Raw genomic sequence first — 21,434 nt, 5'->3', positions numbered from 1 at the left:
AAGATGGCGGCCGCGCAGGCCTGGGAGGAGTGCGACCGCTCTGTGACGTCACAAAGCCGGCGAAGCGCTTAATCACGCCTACATTCCGATGGTGACGCGCGCTCTCGGCCCTTTCCGGAGACAGAAGGCGGGCAGTTGTAGAGGGCTGTGATTGGGCAGCGCGCCGGTCACGGTACTGAAAGAAGGCGAGGCTATGGAGTAGGTGTGGGAGAGGCTGAGTGGGTGGGGAGACAGTACGATGGGGCGGGGTTATGCAAGGCATTCTGGACCTTGTAGTCTATGAAGTGATCAATATGTGTTGGCAATGTGATATGCTGACAATGCGTGTCTGATATTCCAGTTATTAGATTTCGTGTATGTGTCACGTGTGTGTATCATGGTACTCTGTACTGTATTTAATAAAACCTATACATTTTAATATATGGAGATATACGTGTATGTATTACCAGGGCTGACAACCAGTACATATGGGGCCCCGGCTGATCTGTCACGGGTCCTCTCTTTGGCTTTCCCATCTCGCTACATGGGATTGGGCCCTTCACCGATGGTTGGGGGCTAATGATGGTTGGGGCTGTGAATTCATTTTAATATGGAGAGTATGATGATGGTCAGGGGCAGCTCTTCACCCATACATGAACATGTGCTCACGCTAACACCTTACACATACATGCATCATACATGCATACATACACCCCCCCAACACCATATGCTGACATTTACACACCCACCCCAACACCTTACACATTAATACATACACAAGCCGATGGACGGGGGAGGGGGCTTCCTTTATGTTTTATTTAATGGAAGAAAGTAATTAAAACATATAAAGCGCAGCGATGCCGTTTCACGTACAGTTAGACGGCACGTTGGTTGCCTGTTTAGTGGAAATTATTGCATCATGCATCTTACGCGATGACATCACGGATAACCTGCGCTGCGGCACCTGGCAGGTGTCCCGACAAAAATATTTGCAAAGTTTGCTGTCTGGGCCGAGCGGCATCTGATGTCTGCCTGCCGACGTCTGCACATTCACAGCCCCCCCCCGGGGTACAAGAATTGCGAAGGTTATCCCTTTACTCTCTTAGTAGAATTAGAGTGCAAGCTCCCGAGACAGCTTAGGTCTATTGCTCAGGCATAAAGCCAAATATAGCAATGGACTGAAAGATACCTTTTGTCTGGAGAGCTTACACTCTAACTCAATAAAAGGCATCACCTTGACTCTACTTCCGTTACTGTATTTCCGTGGCTAACATGGTAGCCTTTTACCTCTGCTGGGAAGCTCTTCCACAGATCGTGAATTCATCGACCCAAAATACCCCCGTCTGGGGGCAGGTGTAACTATATTTAAAGGAGCTTCTTAAATGAACCAGCCCGAAGACTCTATTAACCCTTTCATAGACCATCCTGAAGATTCTATGCAGACTCAACATTTTAGCCAAATGGCTCCAATATCGGTCACCATGGAAACTGTAACGTTCTTTAAAAATACAATGGAGTCACCTGTATTCAAGCAGGGAGATCAACCACAACATACAGGAAGAAGCCAGCACCAGACCATGTGACCCCCAGGATCTGCCCCTTCACCCCGCAACTGGGGCAAAAGACCCTGAGCCTCAGAGGCAAACCCCGATATGGGTTCTACCCCCTACATATATATCTTAATATACATATACATGTGACAGCGGCGGAAGGCAGGACCGTTAGACAGATCTCCCCTTCATACAGAATGCGCCGCAGTGAGCGTTACGTTTTACAGATGAGTTTATTATTATTTATTGTTTTATATAACGCCATTAAATTCGGTAGCGCTGTACAATGGGTAGGAAGGCCGGTGACATTTCATGGCTCGCCAATAACTTATAAATTGCAAGCTCTTTGGGCAAGACCCTCCAGATCTTTAGATTTTGTTCCATTATGCACCACTTGCTGCTATGGCCTGATTACTCTTTGTACAGCGCTGCGGAGCACGTCGGCGCTACGTAGAGGGCATTAAGAACCTCAAAAACCACAAAGCACATGACTTCATGGAAATGAATGGGGCAGAGCCTCATACTGCGCAGCCTCCCGCGGTAATTCGGTTACTTATTACGGGTTATATTATATACATAGTCACGCTGAGGCCTATCTCTGCTCCGACCCTCACAGCAACCACAACAACAAACCGCCGCCGCTTAACGCATTAGCACAGGCCGCTGGCTTATACGGCGATGGCCTCTATCCAATCACAGTACGTGGTCTGTATCACGTGGGCGGTCCAAGGCAAAAGGCGGGAGTTAGCGGGTCAGGTTACGCAGCGGATGGGGCGTGCGTTTGTTTGGCACCGCCCCGTTCTCGGCCTCCATTCATTCCGTGTGTGAGGCGACCGGTACCGGGAACATGGTGGAGAAAGAGGAGGCCGTGATTAGCGAGGAGGAAGCGGCGCAGTATGACCGGCAGATCCGCCTGTGGGGGCTGGAGGCGCAAAAAAGGTATTACCCCGGGGAAGGCTGCCTGGCATGGGGGAAGCTGGCACAGGGGGTAAGTGGGGGAGGGGTAATGCGGGTACCTGAGTGTAAATGAAAGGGGGTGGGCTGAGTATGTATATAAAAAATAATAGGGGGGAGGGGGCTGAGTGTGTGTTTATGTGGAGGCCGGCACCCTGGACAGGTCGGAGGGATGGTTTCATAGAAGGATGGCTGGTATACGGTGTCACCTGTGTTGCCCGGTAGGTGTACCGGTGTCATTACCTGCCCCGTGCCTCTGAATCGGCCCACGATATAAAATGCTGGACTGCTCCCTGATGCTGTGATTGGGTGACGGTGCTCGGGGCCCCGCGGTCTCTGTGCCTGCGCGCTGTCACAGGCTGCCTGTCTCTTTCGACCCCCCGTGTCCGGTTAGGTCTCTCCCTCGCTCCCCGCGCGTCTCTCCCTCGCTCCCCGCGCGTCTCTCCCTCGCTCCCCGCGCGTCTCTCCCTCGCTCCCCGCGCGTCTCTCCCTCGCTCCCCGCGCGCCTCTCCCTCGCTCCCCGCGCGCCTCTCCCTCGCTCCCCGCGCGCCTCTCCCTCGCTCCCCGCGCGCCTCTCCCTCGCTCCCCGCGCTGTAAGCTGACGCTCGTTTTGTTTCTCTCCAGGCTCCGCACGTCTCGGGTGCTTCTGGTTGGGATGAGAGGCCTCGGGGCCGAAGTGGCCAAAAACCTCATCCTGTCGGGTGTGAAAGGACTGACTGTGTTGGACCATCAGCAGGTGGGCTCTAAATACAGACTTTATCACTAATTACTAAACCGAGAGTGAGGCCCCCCGAAGTATGCTTCCTGTCGGGTCACATGACTGATGTTGTTAATACTAGACAAACCCCCGACTCCTTGTCATACTGCCTGTGGGAAACAATAGAATGTCTCAGTCTCAATCACTCAGTCAGACTCTCTGACTAATGAAAATCTATGGAGGAACGACTTCATTAGCATCGCCATAAAGCATCAGCTCAGTGTGGTGTTTGAGCCGGGAAAGTCACCCAAAATATCACATGACTGACAGCGACGGCGGCTCCAGCTCTGCAGATAAAGGGGGGTTATTGGGACTGCTTTTCATCACCTTTAATGCATAAAAACCCCTCGATACAGGGGCCGGTCACTGATTTATCTATACATTATACAGGGGGCGGTCACTGATTTATCTATACATTATACAGGGGGCTGGCTTGCTGACTTCTCTATACATTATACAGGGGCCGGTCACTGATTTATCTATACATTATACAGGGGGCCGGGTCACTGTTTTATCTATACATTATACAGGGGCCGGTCACTGATTTATCTATACATTATACAGGGGGCCGGGTCACTGTTTTATCTATACATTATACAGGAGGCCGGTCACTGATTTATCCATACATTATACAGGAGGCCGGTCACTGATTTATCCATACATTATACAGGGGGCCGGTCACTGATTTATCTATACATTATACAGGGGGCCAGCTCGCTGATTTCTGTATACATTATACAGGGGGCCGGTCACTGATTTATCTATACATTATACAGGGGGCCGGTCACTGATTTATCTATACATTATACAGGGGGCCGGCTCGCTGATTTATCTATACATTATACAGGGGCCCGTCACTGATTTATCTATACATTATACAGTTGGCCGGCTCGCTGATTTATCTATACATTTTACAGGGGCCGGTCACTGATTTATCTATACATTATACAGGGGGCTGGTCACTGATTTATCTATACATTATACAGGGGGCTGGTCACTGATTTATCTATACATTATACAGGGGGCCGGCTCGCTGATTTATCTATACATTATACAGGGGCCGGTCACTGATTTATCTATACATTATACAGTTGGCCGGCTCGCTGATTTATCTATACATTATACAGGGGCCGGTCACTGATTTATCTATGCATTATACAGGGGGCCGGTCACTGATTTATCTATACATTATACAGGGGGCCGGTCACTGATTTATCTATACATTATACAGGGGGCCGGTCACTGATTTATCTATACATTATACAGGGGGCCGGTCACTGATTTATCTATACATTATACAGGGGCCGGTCACTGATTTCACTATACATTATACAGGGGGCCGGTCGCTGATTTATCTATACATTATACAGGGGGCCGGTCACTGATTTATCTATACATTTTACAGGGGCCGGTCACTGATTTATCTATACATTTTACAGGGGCCGGTCACTGATTTATCTATACATTATACAGGTGGCCGACTCGGCTCTTAAGTGCAGTAAATGGATTCCCCACTAGAGGGCGATCATCTATCATCTAGCGACCCTGGGAGAGAAATAGATCGGTTTCTACATTTTTCCCGTTTTCTGTTCTTTTCAGAGATTTGTGCTCTTTCATTTCTAACTGGTTTTAAGCTTGTTGCCCGTCTATCACGTTGGTAAAATACCGATTAACTGGCAGTGCTGCTGAGTGTACCGCGCATGCTCGAGGGGATGCCGCCCAGCGGGGAGGGGGGTTTAAATCTATAAACCTGTCTGATGTCATTAATGGGATTTTGCCCCCGTTCAGGTGTCTCCGGAGGACTCGCGGGCTCAGTTCCTGATTCCGTCCGGATCTCTCGGCCGTAACCGCGCCGAGGCCTCCCTGGAACGTGCGCAGAACCTGAACCCCATGGTGGACGTGAAGGTGGACGCCGAGAACATTGAGGAGAAGCCGGCAGATTTCTTCACGCAGTTCGATGCCGTAAGTACCCCGGGGGGGGGGGGTGTCATCAGAGGGGCAGATCTAAAGGAGTTGATGCCGTTTGGCCCCCCTTTCAACATGGGGGTAGAAGCCTGGGTCTGGCAGCCATATTGCGTGTTTTTGCGTGCCCCCTTACACCCCCCCCCACTGGTAGGTTTAGCCCCCGCCACGTTCTGCACAGTTACCCCCCTTACTGTATTCAAACGGCGGGCTTTAATGTATGAACCCCCCCCCCGATCGAGGGCCACTAGCGTGTAAACACGGCATGTGCACGGCGTTACTGGCAGAGGAAGCCGCTTCACAGAGCTTTGCGGGAAGGGGCTTTAAACAGGTTGACGGCGGCCCCCCCGCTGCACGCGGCCCCCGCCGTCTCTCCTCTCCCTGCCAGCTGTTTGTGTCTAGGAGGAAATGTGGAGTAATAACAGGAAGCGGATCTGGGGAGGAATTATTGTGTATTTTATATATATTTCTTCCTACAAACCGCGCCGCGGATTTAGTGTGACGCTGACTTGCATTCTGAGTGACGATAGAGGAGAAGCCCCTCATGGGCAGGTCAGAGACCCCCCTACAGATCTATGGAGCAGCCTCCCAGCAGAGGTGGTAGAGGGTAATACAGTGAGGGGATTAAACATGCATGGGATAGACATACGGCTCCTGAATCTAAGACGAGACCAACGACTGATTAAGGAAAAATGGGCCGATCGGCTGGGAAATTCTGTGTTTTTAACCCAAACGTTCCGGTCGTCTTTCTTCCGGATGTTAAGATTTTCCGCGGAGCCGTCAAAACATCGTCTGCTTGACATGATGTAGAGCCTTAAGCATGCGTTGGCCGGGTAACGCGACACGCGTGGGCGCAGGACGCCCCAACATGTCACCAGTGCCCCGGAAAGGGTGTCACGGATTCCTGGGTCAAAATAACCGGCAGGACTGACGAGAGGTTTCCGTGACGTCCGCGTTCCTACAGTGACCGTATACCAGACGAGGGCGCCGGCGGCTGGTACTGCGGCCGGTGTGTCTGCCGGTCCCGCTGGACACGCTGAGTTCTGTTTAACGGAAGCCTCCTTGGTCTCTCTTAGGTTTGTCTGACCTGCTGCTCGCGGGACCTCCTGGTGAAAGTGAACCAGATCTGCCGCAAACACGGCATCAAGTTCTTCGCCGGCGATGTTTTCGGTTACCACGGCTACATGTTCGCCGACCTGGGGGAGCACGAGTTCGTAGAGTAAGTATATTTAAAGAATATCTACATCCGCCAACAGACCTCAGAGGTCTCTTTTTCATGTCTGTGAATCTCGAACCCCTTTAACCGAGGTCTTGGCCGTCCCGTTTAGACACCGGGCTGGAAGTAATATACGTTTGTAGCGAATGTATTCGTTCCTGGGGGCGCTATACAGAGCGTGCTACTTCACTCAGAGGGTGGTAGATATGTGGAACTGTCTCCCAGCAGACGCGGCGGGGTCTGTGAGGATCAGGACTAATGGCTCGTTTTTATCTCAGGGAGAAGACCAAGGTGGCCAAAGCGAGTCCGGAGGCCGAGGACGGCCCCGAAGCCAAGAAATCCAAGATGGATTCCACAGAGACCACGCTGGTTAAGAAGGTAGCTGATGGCTGGCGTGTGAAACGCGTTGGGGATGGGTAGTGGATGGCCGGACCCGCTGGTGATGTGTACGGGCTGAGATGGTTTTGGGAGTTTTGGGGGTTGGTGCTCGGCTTCCCAGCTCAGACCACAAAAGTGCCCCCCTAAAAATGCATTATAATTATTAATATACAGTAGCATTATCGGTGGTAGTAGTAATAGTGGCGGTAGCAGCGGCGGTGGTAACGGTAGCGGGAGGAGGAGTGTCACATCACATCCAATAACTGGACACATAGGGTGCGGGTGTGCAAGGGTTAACGATACCAGCCGTCTGGTCATTTAAACACACCACGGGGGGGTCCCACGGGGGGGTCCCGCGGCGAGGCTGGCGCTCCCGGTGTGGACAGGCCGGGGGGTGATAGGATGAAGCGCTTCGGTGCGGACGGCCCCTCCCTTGGCGTTAATTTATTCCTCTATGACATCATCGCGGCTCTCGGTGCCGCAGATCGGAGGGTTTTTTTTTGTCTCCTTTCTTTGACAGACTCCGCGCCGTGACATATGTAAATGAGAAAGCACTCGGGGGAGGGGGGGGCGCGTGTTTTATTCCTCCCCGGCGAGCGAACGCGCAGCCTAACGAGAGCGGAATCTTGTCTGAACATTCTGCATTTAAACTTCATGTCGGGGGGGCATTTAACTCCCTGTGTACCAAAATACTAGCGATGTAGAAACAGTGCCTCGTACCGCCGGACCGGGTGCAGGATGAGCCCGAATGGCTGGTGGTCAGAACCTGCCGGCAGATCGGCCCCCGTCCGGCCCCCATCTAGTCGCCCGTTTCCCCCGCTGTAAAGACTCAAACCTTAATCAGTTGTTCGATCGAGCTCCCTTTTAAATCTTTTTAACAAGATTTTTCCCTTATCCAAAAATTCATTTTTCTTAATCAGACTTAATTAGTTGCAATTTTTTTTTGTTGTTAAAATGATTGTACTTCTCCCGCGTTTATCTCCCGCCTCACGGAGGTCAGCGAGCCGGTGACCGGACGGACGCTTTGGGGGCGCTTAAGGATTTCTGTGGGTTTTTTCTTTCCTCTGCGAGACGAGCGTTCGGATCTAAAGACGCATAAAGTTTTAATAAAGAAAAAAAATCCAAAAGTTGCAATTTAAAAAAAAAAAAAAAAAAAATGTGACATTTATATTGATGTAAAAACCAATTTTGTGCAATTAAGGCTGTTTGAAGCGGAGCGGCGGTGAGGTTTATTTGTTATGGGGGTTTATTGTTCTTTTCTCCCGAGGGGGCAGTTACCGGGGTATTTAAACGCTCACAGAAGCAATTTTCTTTTTAAGGGCAGAGGCACCTCTTTAATGCAAATGACTCTATTGAAATGCATTGTGCTGCCGCGCAGGAACGCCGTCGCTCGGCGGCGGCTCATGTCCCCGGCACCGTCCCGCGGGACATGGCGCAGCCGCCTCGCAATCTACCTCTGCCGCTCAGCGGAGGAGGCTTTTCAAACTATATCTAGAAACATCTGCCGCCTTTCTCCGCGGTACGGGGGTAACCAGCAGGTAGCCTTTCCAGCCCCTGAACTAAAACTCCCATCACCCTTAGCATCTCTGCCCTGGAGAACCGCCCCATCCGGCCTCCGGCTCAAACCTTTATCAGTCATTGGTCAGTTGCATGTTTAATCCCCTCACTGTATTACCCTCTGCCGGGAGGCTGTTCCGCTTATCTACTACCCTCTCAGTAAAGTAAAACTTCCTCACGTTACATTATAGTTAAGACCGGGGCATCCACAGCCTGGTGTATGTCTAAATGGGGGGTGGGGGCAGGTTTAAGTTTGTGTTGTCACGGCTGCCCCATATGCAAATTATGTACTAGCTCATTTGCATTCTGTAAACGCTGTTCGTTTAACACTGGAGGTGTCAGTCTAATGGGAGTTGGACGAGGCTCGGATCTGTAAATCTTTGCTTCTTCACTGAAAGGGTTAAGTGAGTTGAGCGATATGATGAGTACCCCCCCTGACGCGCTCACAGTCTGGACCCCCCCGACGCGCTCAGACTCTGCCGGCTTAAAAGGACGTCTCTTCCCCCCCCCGTCCTTTTATAAAACTGTCAAATAAAGTTGTGTTGGAGGGAATGTTTGCGGCGGGTTGTGGAAAGTGGAGCGCGGTGTCCTCAGCAGGCGGAACGCGCCGTCTCATTATCCGCCGGTGACATTGCTGTGGCCCCAATCAGCGCTGCACTCGCCGGAGGGGGCCGGGGGGCCGCGGAGCGCTCTGCCGTATTCCCAGCGCGCAGGCTGATCGCTCGTCTCCGCGTTTTGTCCTTGTCAGAAGGTGCAGTTCTGCCAGCTGAGAGACGCCCTGGAGATCGAGTGGAGCGGCGAGCGGGCGAGGGCCGCCCTGAAGAGGACGCCGGCCGACTTCTTCCTCTTCCACGGTAAGAACACCGCAACTCGGGGCCGGATCCGGGGGGGTCGCGTGATCGCAGGGGTTTACTCGCTAAACGGTGAGGCCGGCCCTGCGGTAACGGATAGGCGGGTGGGCCAGCCCGGGGCCCCTGGGTAATGTATGGTTTATGTCTGACGCTCTCTCTCCACTTTGTCGGAGAGTGTGTCTGTAAAGCGATGCTGCAGATTCGTGGCCCCCGCCGGCCCCTGCCATAAAGGGAGGTCAGACTGCGGCATTTTGGGTAATTGGGCTCAGAACGCATAGTGAGGAAATCTCAGCAGTCCTATTAATGTAATTATTGTTGCCTTTTATATGCGGGGTATTCCCACCTCCCTCTCTAACTCACTGGACTCTGTTAATGGATCCAGTGCCCGGGTAATTCCCTGATGCTTCACAGCGAGCCGCGCTCCAGCGCTGTATCTGCTTTATGTATAGCGCTAACAGACTGCGCAGCGCTGTACAATAGCGTGATGCATTCAGACAGGTGTACTCGGTGCTGCGGCTGCATGGTGCGGATTGCGATGTCCCCAAATGACCTGTCCGACGCTCGAGCGCTAAACCACCCACGGAGGGACGTCTTCGCATTCGGCTCACGGCTTTAGCGCTCGATGCACGCCGTGTCCGAGCGGTTCTGTTTGTTCTTATTCCCATCCTGACATCTGTCGGCGCTCGCCGGGGGGAAGCGCTTCTGTGGATCGTAAGCTCTGCGGGCCAATGGGGACCACTTCCTGTCTGCCCCCCCCTTGCAGTGACCCATGTGTGTGTGTTTTTTTTTTCTGTAGTTATAATGAAGTTCAGGACTGATAAAGGACGAGATCCGCTGCCCAGCAGCTACCAGGAAGACTCGGAGTTGCTGCTCCAGATTCGCAACGACTTGCTGGAGTCTCTCGGTGTCAGCCCGGACCTGCTGGCCGACGACTTCGCCAGGTAACCCCCGGATCCCCCCCCCACCTCGCGTGACGTCTACCTCTGTACGATCCTCGTTATTCTTTAATAACCGGCGCAGGAGGGTGAAGGACTGAGTTTTTTTCTGAAATATTCCCAGGGCGAGAAGACATCTTATAAATATTACACAGAATTAATCGCTTAATTCTAAAATAATAAAATAAAAATGTCTCATAACGAGACCCTCCATGCAGGGGCGGGGGGGGGCATTAATCTGCCGTGTCCATTGTGGAGGGGCGTTTTTAGGGGTTTGATTGATGGGTTCGCTTGTGTGGCGGGTTTGTTAGCGTTGTCTGCAGCCTCGCGGGGGGCCGTTTGTCTATCGATGGTAACTCTCCGCTGTTTCCTCGCAGTTACTGCTTCTCGGAGATGGCGCCCGTCTGCGCGGTCGTCGGGGGGGTCCTCGGCCAGGAGGTCGTGAAGGTAATTCCTGCGCTGCGTTTCACCTGCAGGGGGCGCTGGTGTCGCATTAATACCGTGTTAGTGCAGCGTCTCCGTTTAGGATGTGCTTTTCTCCCCCTGATTGAAATCTTCAGGGGTCTCAGGATGGCGGCTGCTGCTTTCTTACCTCCGAGGTACCGAGTCTCCCGGAAATGCAGTTATTTGTCCCGCCGCCCTGACGCCTGCGCGATTATCCCTGCTGGGCTCTCTCTACCCCCCCCGTCTCGGGCGCAGTCTGCCGCTTGCGATGTCTCTTTCGCTCTTTTTATTCCGATGTCTCTTTCGCTCCGCAGGCTCTGTCTCAGAGAGACGCCCCGCACAACAATTTCTTCTTTTTTGACGGGATTAGGAGTAACGGAATCGTCGACTGCCTCGGAGCCAAATGAGACGAGCCCTGGGGGGACTCCTGTGACAACGCACACAGTCCGGGGGTATTGGAAGCATTTGATTGGCCGTTGCCATACTGCACCTACTCCACAGAACAGGAGCCGTGTGACCCCGCAGCCTCTCTCGGTGTTCCCTCTGAGGTGACGCAGGCTGAAGCCACACTTCAATTAACAATTTATCTGTAAAGCACCAAAAAACCGTGCGCATGTCCCGGGACTGGAACCAAACAACGAGAAATGTGTGTTTTCTGCAATTTCAGTGACTTTTTTGTACAAAATTAACCACTTCATAGAGAGAACATAATTTGCAGGCGCCGTTTAGGTAATCCGGTCCCTTTAAATTCCAAGCCTGTTTCGTTCATCTAATTGTCCTAAGAAAAGAAAAAGAAAAAAACTTGGTTTGTTTTGCTGCGGGCAGATATTTTTTTTTTGTATTTTGGGGGGTTTTTGCAATAAAATACGGCATTTTAAATGCTTTTGCAAACCGTTGTATGAAATGTGTGTTTTGGGGGGTGTTTATTGTTACGTTTATCGGGTAACCGGACAGACGCACAGAGGCATCGCTGGACAGCGGGAGATGAAAGTGCGGCGGGCCCCGGATCGACACGAACTATTAAAGCTGCTGTTCCACTTTAAATGAAACTTTACTCGATCTCTCCAGCAGGTTCCGCCAATAAACCTCCGGGAAACTTTTATTCTTCCCGCATAAAATACAAAAACACAGCTTTGCCGGCTTTTATGTATTTATTCCCTGCTGAAATTATAAACAGAGGGGCTTAGAAACCCCTCTGTACTCGTACTTTTGCTTTAGCGCCTTGGTGGTAGAAGTGGGATACCCCGGGAACAATCGGTCATTGAATCGAGGAGAGGACGCCTGATTCATTTCTTAAAGATCTTGGGTGACATTCCGGCTCGGTTAACTCTTTGCAGGACGTCCGGCCCCAGTCCCTGCCCGGGCTGCGCGGGGTTAACGATTCCCGCGGGTGTTTTTTTACCGATCACATGACTCGCTGTTCTCTCGACAGACAGGTTAATTCTGCTCGTGCTGACGGGCTCTCGTTTAGTCGGAGAGGCGTAGGCGTGCTGTCGGCAGCGGGAACATTCCGCCTCCCGCCTGGCAATTTTCACGTCGTCTCGCATTACCGCTCACCGCGGTAACCCCGGCGCTGGCAGCGATGTACCGGCGTCACCGCGATCTACGGGCTCTCGTTTGATGATATTTAAAGTTTTGTTCAAAGTGCAGCTTTTCAGGCGATGCAGAAAGTCAGGGAACCTTGGAAGTTCTTGGTGATCTCCGCATCTTCTGCCAGCTGAACAAAACATTTGATGATAAAGAGTACAAGTAACTTTATTTCATCCCATCCTAGTGACCAGGATGTCACCCCAGCCGGACTCTCCGACTAATGAAAGTCTATGGAGGGACGGACTTCATTAGCATCGCCATAAAGCATCAGCTCAGTGTGGGGTTTGAGGCGGGAAAGTCACCCAAAATATCACATGACTGACAGCACCGGCGGCTCCAGATCTGCAGATAAAGGGACAAAATTAGATAAAACCAGACATTACTGTATACAGCGCTGGGGGTTATTACTGTATACAGTGCTGGGGGGTTATATTACTGTATACAGCGCTGGGGGGTTATATTACTGTATACAGCGCTGGGGGTTATATTACTGTATACAGCGCTGGGGGTTATATTACTGTATACAGCGCTGGGGTTATATTACTGTATACAGCGCTGGGGGTTATATTACTGTATACAGCGCTGGGGGGTTATATTACTGTATACAGTGCTGGGGGGTTATATTACTGTATACAGCGCTGGGGGTTATATTACTGTATACAGTGCTGGGGGTTATATTACTGTATAGAGTGCTGGGGGGGTTATATTACTGTATAGAGTGCTGGGGGGTATATTACTGTATACAGCGCTGGGGGGGTATGCTCCCGTGTTCCATGACACTTCTGATTGGTTCCCGGGGTAAGCGTATGACAGGTTTAGAGGCGCCGTGAGGTCGTTGTGATGTAATAAAGTGACCGCATGGAACTTGTTGCTTAACTTTTTCCCGCAGAGAGAAACAGTAAGTGAAAGGTTCGTCGCCGCGTCGTTTGTTTTCTCGTCGTTCTCTCCCCGTTGAGTCAAAACTCCGACTGACGGACCGAGCGTCAAAACAGGAATCCGAGTCTCAAAAACCCCCAACTCACCCAGTAAACAATCCCTGCCATCAGTCCCGACGTTCTTCCGATCGGCTGTTTGCACCGAGGCGCTGATGCTGACGCCGCTGGGAAGTCACCGCGGGGCGAGACTCGGGGGCGAGGCGCGGGGCGGTCAGCACTTTTCATGCTTGTGATGAAGTCGGAGAAACCACAGAGAATGTGATGACCGGGGCGGCGCATCAATCGGCCCTTTCAGGTCCCGCTTCTCCTTTTCGCGCGGACGTCTCTTCTGGTCTGGCGTGACCGTGACTTCTCAACGCTGGCGGCTTTGGACTACAATTCTCATGTTTTGGCAGCCCATCTATTTTACTGAGAGGGTGGTAGATAAGTGGAACAGCCTCCCAGCAGAAGTGGGAGACGGGGGCCGGATGGGGCACTCTTTAAAAAAGCTCTTTAAACGCGAAGCCGTAATGTTGGAAGATATATAATATAATATAATGTGTATAGAAACAGCAGGAAACGGCTTTATAAATTAAACGGGGTAAATAAACACATTATTCTTCTTCTAAATGCCCCACTCGGTCACACTGATACCCCCAGCCAGGCCTCTAACCACACCCCCTAAACACGCGCCCCCCCTGGTCCATTTGGTTCTGAAGCCCCGTCCCGTCAGCTGTTGCCGGGCGGAGTGGATCGGCAGAAACCCCCCCGGGGTCCGGACGCCACGTTAATCCTAGTGACCCGAGTGCTGGCTGCGGCCCAGCTGGGGCAGGGAGCGGTGAGTCAGGGCAGCGCTTCCCGGGGTCGCTCAGGACAAAAAAACAACAGGAACCCGCAAAGGAGAAACGCAGAGGGCATTTCAGAGCAGGAGCCCCGGGGGACGGGGCAGCTGCGCAGGGGCAATTAGACAAAGCGCAGAGCTGCCGGCTCGTCGCTAGCGAGAGGACGCAGATTACCCCCCCCGGGGTGATTCTTATTACCTGCCATGTAACTACAGTATGTCTGGCCCCCCCCACGCTACACAATACAGAGTCTGACCCCCCCACACTGCATAATACAGAGTCTGACCCCCCACACTGTATAATACATATAGCACACCTCTTTAGTACCAAATACCCCTCTCTCCTCCCCTGATGCCCCTCTTTTCTAGGAGGTCAGAATGTTTGCTGGGTATGAGGGGATCGCAGGGTTCTACAGCCCTAAAAGCCCCGATAATGTGTATAGAAACAGCAGGGAACGGCTTTATAAATTAAACGGGGGAAATAAACCCCATTATTCTTCTAAATGCCCCCCTCAGTAACACAAATAACCCCGCCCCAACCCCCCCCCAAAACAAAAGCGCCTCTTTGGACTTGTTAAAGTTCGGCCAATAGGAATAGCCCATATTGCCGACTCCTTTAGGAACTCATCCCTTCAGTTCATGGGGGGGCTTCCCTCTTGGACCTGTAGCCCCCTTATAATTGCTGCCCCCCCCCCCCAAGATCTTGGTACAAACACCCTCAGGCAGAAAAATAAGCTTGAATCCAATTTTTATTGAAAAGAAATACAAAAAAATCAATATACAAAAAGAAAACCTCGATCACAAATGTACAGAAAAAAATCCAGATGTATACATTAGAGATGTACAATATTTACAGTCTTAAAGAGCCCCCTCCTTCAAGGGCCTTCGTCACATGACACTCCTGCCCCCCCAGACCCTTTAACACAGCCGCGTGCAACTCTCAGTACCCCCAGCCAGAATCGAACAAGACTGATGAGAGTTGCACTCTCCCTTTAAATATCATTGCCGCCGGCTGTCTGTGAGGGGGTGACGGGAGAGACCACGTCGCGGGGGAGGGGGGGTCAGGGTGAATTTCAGCCTAATAATAAATATCTGACCTTCTTTCAGTTAATCTGTCATAAACAAAAATATAGAACATTTTTCATACTGTACAAAAAATAATAATAATTATTTCATCAACTTTTTAAATATTTTTTTTTTAAAAGTTCGGTCAAGAATCTCTATTTTAACGTTTTTATTTTTTTATATCTTGAAAATAAATCGTGAAAACTGACATTTTTCGTTGAAATGATGGGATATCAAGCCTTTCAAGGACATTAAATATGATAAATCGTCAGTGCAGAAATACCGGCCCGGCCGTGACGCGGAGCTCTGTGCGGACTCCTCCGTCAGGCCGCGCCGCGCGAGCGGGAAGCGAGGGGGGGCGGGGCTTATTCTCAGCCATTCACATGCTCGGACACCGTACGCGGGGGAGAAAAGAGAAACTTATCCAGACGTTATTAAATCCGAGGGCGTCCCTCGTTAACGGAGCAATAAAGCTACACATTCAAAATGGGCTCGTTAGATTCACAGTCAAAATGCATTCTTTTGACACTAGTGGTTTTTGTATGAATTTAAAGAAAAAAAATTAAATATTTGTTTCTGGAACGTGCAGCTCGTCTCCGCGGTTACGAGCGCTAACTTTTTAAAGGCTTCAAGAGTCTCAGAGAGGCCGGGTTTTGACCCGATCCCGAGTCCCAGCTTAGCAGAGCCGGTCCGGGATTTACAAGTCGCCGCCTGGCAGGTCAACGAATCGTCAGGAAGACATCAAAATCTGGAACGGATCTGGGGGAATGGATTTAGAAAACGGCTGCCCTTTAATGCTACCCGAAAAATATGGGACCAGAATTAACATAGAAAATTATGGCCAAAAAAAAAAAAAAAAAAAAATCATAATATTAAGGGCAGATTAAAAAACGGACATTTTTTTTGGTCCTGAAATATGGCCAGAAAAAAAAAAAAAATATCAAGAAATTAACCTCAAATAACCTTTTTGAGGATTAAAACCATTTTTAATATTAAAAAAAAAAAAAAATTCTACAATTGGACTAAAATATATATATTTGTCCAAAAAAATAAATAAATAAAATCCCGTGAATTTATCTTTATTCCGGTAAAGACTTTATTTATTTAATTTATTTTAAAGCGTCCATGGCCAAGAAAAAAAATCAGGTTAAAAAATTCATATTAAACCGCAGCAAGGACCAAAAAAAAAAAAAAAATTCATAAAACCACGTAACTGTGCTGAATGTGTTTTTTTTCTGGATATTAGGCTATTAACAGGTCTGGTCACCGAGAAGCGACGCATCGAGGGGGGAGGGGATCGGAACGCGTCGGACACGCCGGATCTTTTACCGCCATCCGCGGCCAATAGAACCATTAACATGCAAAGTGGGCCCACAAGGAAAAAACGTCATTTTAAAATTTTTTTATGGCTTGTCTTTTGTTCAGATTGAATCGGCGAACGGCAATTCAACATGGCTCACAAAAATACCCATTTCTAGCCACAAATTCGTAGGCAGGAGGCCACAGGGGCCAAAAAAGGTGGCGTATATTAAGTGCTTCGATTCTTTGAAATTCTCTCTATTCTGCCATTTATTCCTCCCCTCCCCCAACAATACCGAACAGGGGTGCAAAAAAAAAAAAAAAAATAATTCCCCGTAATCCCTAACAAAACGATCACCGATTAAAGATATTTTGTATTAACCCGTATTAATAATTATAAAAAGAGACACGGTAACGGGGCGGAAACCGGCGTAATGCTTTTTTTTTTTTTGCCCAAAAAAACGCGTCTTTGATAAGAAATCCGTGACTCTCTCGTAAAAAACGTTTTCCGGTGAAACCGACGGGAACATCAGGCTGGAAAAGCACACGGGATCCGTTTTACCGGCACCCGGAATCAAAAAAACCAACTTTTCCTGGCCTAAAAAAAAAAAAACAAAAAAAAAACACCACCCGTCGAGAGTCAAAGCGCCCTCGGCTGCAGAAAAGCGTCTTTTCGGATCAACGCCGGGAGACAGAAGTTCTGGATGGCACTCGGAATTCCTCGGTCTTATGGGGCCATCATGGCTGCCTCTCATTGGTCCAGTCCAAGTTCAATGGATGCCCCTGCAGCCCACCAGCTTCCGCCCAGCAGAAGAAGCAAAGACCGGCGAAGCGGACACCGGTGACCTCATCGCCGCCGACTCGGTTCTGGTAATTCGCCAACGGGGACCCCCCAAGTCCTTCAGTTGTGCGGCAAAATCTCCACCAAGGGGTTGTATAACGCGGTCAGGATCTCGTATATGAAGCGAGTTAATTGCCACCGCAGGGGTCTCAGCCATCGCCTCTCTCCCACCTGTCTCTGCGGGCACCGACAAAAAGGGAACATTAAGATTTTTGACAAGATTTTTTTTTTTTAAATGCAAATTTTTTGTTTTTTAAAAAAAATAAAAAAAAAATTTAATAAAAAAGTACATTTTTTAAATTTCCTGACCTCCCTTTATAGGACACTGAGCTGCATCACTAAGGGGTACAAAGTCCTCCAAACTGAAGAAAACGCACACAAAAAAATAAATAAAATAAAAAAATAATTTAAAAAAAGCGCACTGTCCCTTTAATTTGCATCCCGTACGGGATATAAAACGTAGCCATCAACACAAGTAGCGGTAACTTTGTAACCGGTCCAGCAGACGCAGGGTTAAGCGGCGCGCGCATGTTCCACAAAGCTTATTACAGTAATTAGCAATTTCTCGCAGCTCTTTTAGCAGATAAGGGCCTAATTATCTCGTCGGCTGCTTCCCGCCCGGCGACCGCCCGGCAGATAGAGCCGAGATCGGAGCGGCCGACGTCACCCCAAACTCTCCGCGAGAAGAAGCTGCAGCTTTGGAGTCACGAGAGGCGATAAGGAAGCTGCTGCCAAAAAATAACACAGATGGTGGCAGCGGTGGGAGCTGGGGGGGGGGAGCGGCAGAACGCGGCGGCGGCTGCAGGCAGGTGGCACGTGAACAGCCAGCGTGAGTCATGGGTTATAAATAGTAACCGGTATATATATATATAGGAGGAGGACGCCGAGCGCAGGCAGCTCAGAGCCGCAGAGCCGGAGATCGGGGAGGAACAATGCAGAGAACGGGAGCGACGGCGCGTTTCGGGGAAACGAGGCTGGAGGCTGCCCCCCGGACCCCCAAAAAACAATAAAAAAAGGAATTCGGCCGCGTGCGGATTTTACGTATTACAGCCGGAACGCTAGAGCCTTTTTAACCCCTCGTACCCTGTACCCAGCAAATACATTTAAAAAAAAAAATAAAAATAAAAAATACATTAAATTAATAATAAAAAAATATATAAAAAAATAATGGGAAAAAGAAAAAAAAGGAAAATTTACAGCTTCCTGTTATTTATTGGATTTTTTAGGGACTAATACCCCGGAAAATGCAGGATTTATACATGTTTTAAATGAAATAATAAAATAATCATTTTTATCCCTGGATTGCGACACTCACTCTCTGCAGATACAGCTCATTCATCTGGTCGCCGATCCTGCGCAGCCTCACGGCGATCTCGTGTTCTAGGCGACCGTCGTCGGCCAAGGGCGGCTCGACCGCGGGGATATCGGCTTCTACGCCAACCAGTCGCGGGGCTCTGATACTTCCCGTGGCGCCCTGTAACGTAACGCGCCCCAAAACTCCTGGGAAACAGAAAACTCGGGGTTACAAATCGCCTCGGTAAAATACACATCATTTTACAGAGAAGGTGGTGGATAAGCGGAACAGCCTCCCAGCAGAGGTGGTAGAGGGTAATACAGTGAGGGGATTAAACATGCGCGGGATAGACATACGGCTCCTGAATCTAAGACGAGACCAACGACTGATTAAGGTTTGAGTCGTTACAGCAGGAGAAACGGGCGACTAGACGGGGGCCGGATGGGGCCGCTCTGGGATCAGTGTTATCTGATTACACGGTGACAGAATCCTCGGACTCACTAAACGCGGAATGAAAATATCACCGAAACCGCACACCCAGTTTAACCCGTTAGGCGCCTGCACACCTGACGGGTAACCGAGTGCCCTGACAGAGGATGCTGGGATTTGAAGGGCGTTGAAGGGTTAAGGATTTATGATCCAAACCTGCGCCGCGTCAGCGATTTGACTCTTTTGTCCCTGGACTGAATTATCGACGAGGCGCAAAGGGTTAAACACACCAGACGCCTCCCGAGGCTTCACTTCGCTGAGCAATAAGTATCCCGGACCCCGCTAATTTACCCCCAACCCCCCCCCAGCTCTCCACACCGCAGGGCAAAGGAAGAGCTCGCAGACCCGGTACTGGCCCCCGGCCAAGGCGTCTGGAATGACCCCCGGAGGCCGAGGTTCTGGATTTTGGCGCGGAGCCCGACAGACGGCATGGGAGAGAACCCATCGTAAACAGGAAGGGAAAGGAACACATGCGGGGAGGAAAAACTAGACTCCCGCGCCACGAACAACCTGCCCCAGGGGGCTGGGGCTCCTAAACCGTGTGCCCAAAGACAGTGAATGCAGAAACTTCAATCCCCATCATCCACTTCTAGGTCAAAGGTCAAGCAACACAGCTTCACAGCCTTCCCCAAAATTGTCACGTTGCAAACCACCGGCCCCCGGCGGCCCCCGCGTCTCTCTCCGTTTCCTTCATTTTACTCTAAAGGAAGCAGAGGAGGAAGGCAAGTCAGGGCATGTCTGGCACATTTTAAACACGGAGGTTCGCACAGCGCAGGAGACTACCGAGTCCTCGGACCCCACGTGAACATACGCCAACCTCTTATGTCTTAAATCGCTACCACCTCTGCTGGGAGGCCGTCCCGCTGATCTACAGCATTCCCGAGAGCTGCTGTAGAGGGGGAAAATCTACTAACCCCCCCCGCTCTATTGTCGCAGGGCAGAGGGGGCTTCGGCAAAAGCAGACGGTCTCATAAACGTCACTCGGCGCCGGAACAATCGCCCGTCACTCGGCAACAGGATGCCTTTATCAGCCAATCAGAGTATCACGGCGCAAAGTATTAACCCTAAAGCGGAATATAGGGTTTTTATTAACTCGTTCAGTGCCAGCGCATCTGAGCATTCTAAGGGTTTTCTAGGAGGCGAGGGCTGATAATAGCAATAAAAGGTCCGGTAACCGTGGCAACAGCACCGGCGCGTGGCAATTGCTCACCGTAAGCGGTGGTTTCTCCGGTCGTGAAGGATTCTGGGCAGAGTCTCTGTACGCAGTTTCTGGAGCGAGGGCCACATTCACAGTCGCTCCCCGGCTCGCGGCCGGACGGGCAGCGGTTGGCATGGGGGGAGACGCAGCCCTGGCACCGCGCTGGCCCAGAGCGACCGGGGGCCGTTTGTTCGCAGATAGAACACGGAGCGGCGGTTCCAGGAGACGGGAAGACGCGACTCGCCTCCACCGTGATGCTCCCCGCGGGCTCGGAGGAACTCCGCTCGTGCAGTGGTCTCGCCATCGCCCCAAATTAACCCTAAAAAAGAGGAAAAACGGAGAACGGGTGAGCGCTGGGAATCACATTAAAGGGTTAATCCACAAATCGGTGAATAACCCCCCAAAACCAACATGCGTTAATATTTATAATAACAATAATAAAATATTAAATAATCACATTAGAATTCAGCAATTTTGGGGTCACAGCGTTTTATATATATTTAATACGGTGGTGATTTAATAATAAACGATAAATAATCCTTTCGCCCGAAATTCACGATGTCTTGCAGGAAGCGCCGACGTCCACCGGAGGGCAGCGCGAGCCGCCCCAGCGCCAGTGTTTGTAAACAAACCGTACAGACTACTCTCGGCGGCGGATCCTTACATGACCCAGCGTCTCGCTGCTCTTAAGGAAACAAACCGGGGGCCGCTCCGTAAACACGTCCTTCCTCCCAGACGCGCAGGTGCAGTCCCCAGGAGCGCTGACCCGCGTCCCCCCGTGACCCCCGCAGCACAGCCTCTCGTACGAGACCGCCACGGAGAGAGAGACCTCCCGCTCCCATCCGTGAAAAAGGCGACGCAACCCCGAGAGCACCGCCGAGATCCGCGGCCCACGCGCCAAACGTTCACCCCCTGAGCGGCGGCGCCACGTTTGCCACGTCTTAAGCCGTCCGTATGTGTGAAGCGGGGCATTAGGGGTACAGGTTTAACCATTTCATGACCAGAGTGCAGCACCGCACGCTCCTTGAAAACTCATCCCTAAGGAGCTTCCCCATAAGAGATTTAGATTGTAAGCTCCCGTGGCCAGGCTCTCGCACGTCTCTCCCCCGGCTGCCTCGGTCATTTGGGGAATCAGTTGATCTCTTTCCTGGCGCGGAGTTCTAAGGAACAGCGGAAGAGCCCCCGGCGGGCGACCCCGGGTAACATGCGCAGCCGGGTAACCTCTCGCCCCATATGCTGACGCCCCCGGATAACCCGGACCACACCGATACAACGTATCCCTGCAGCCGGGGCAACAACATATCGCTTTACCGACCCGTA

General features: G+C 50.9%; 1 protein-coding gene and 1 long non-coding RNA gene across 2 annotated transcripts in view; both read left to right on the top strand.

The window, feature by feature from the left end:
* LOC128503219 (uncharacterized) overlaps positions 1–16,615 on the top strand; it is an 82,778-nt gene extending 66,163 nt beyond the window's left edge. Inside the window, exon 5 of the long non-coding RNA XR_008355202.1 lies at positions 16,596–16,615. This is a non-coding gene — a long non-coding RNA (uncharacterized LOC128503219). The remainder of the gene's footprint in view (positions 1–16,595) is intronic.
* On the top strand, positions 2,327–11,474 carry SAE1 (SUMO1 activating enzyme subunit 1). The gene is made up of 9 exons (XM_053473241.1): positions 2,327–2,468; positions 3,108–3,219; positions 5,029–5,202; positions 6,279–6,421; positions 6,697–6,796; positions 9,102–9,207; positions 10,001–10,145; positions 10,517–10,586; positions 10,898–11,474. The coding sequence occupies exons 1-9, from the start codon at positions 2,377–2,379 to the stop codon at positions 10,988–10,990; spliced, it is 1,035 nt and encodes a 344-aa protein (XP_053329216.1). The 5' UTR covers positions 2,327–2,376; the 3' UTR covers positions 10,991–11,474.
* Positions 16,616–21,434: the final 4,819 nt, after the last annotated feature.

Source organism: Spea bombifrons, chromosome 8 (genome assembly GCF_027358695.1).
Source record: "Spea bombifrons isolate aSpeBom1 chromosome 8, aSpeBom1.2.pri, whole genome shotgun sequence".
NCBI lineage: Eukaryota > Metazoa > Chordata > Amphibia > Anura > Pelobatidae > Spea > Spea bombifrons.
This window is presented reverse-complemented; position numbering and strand designations above follow the sequence as displayed.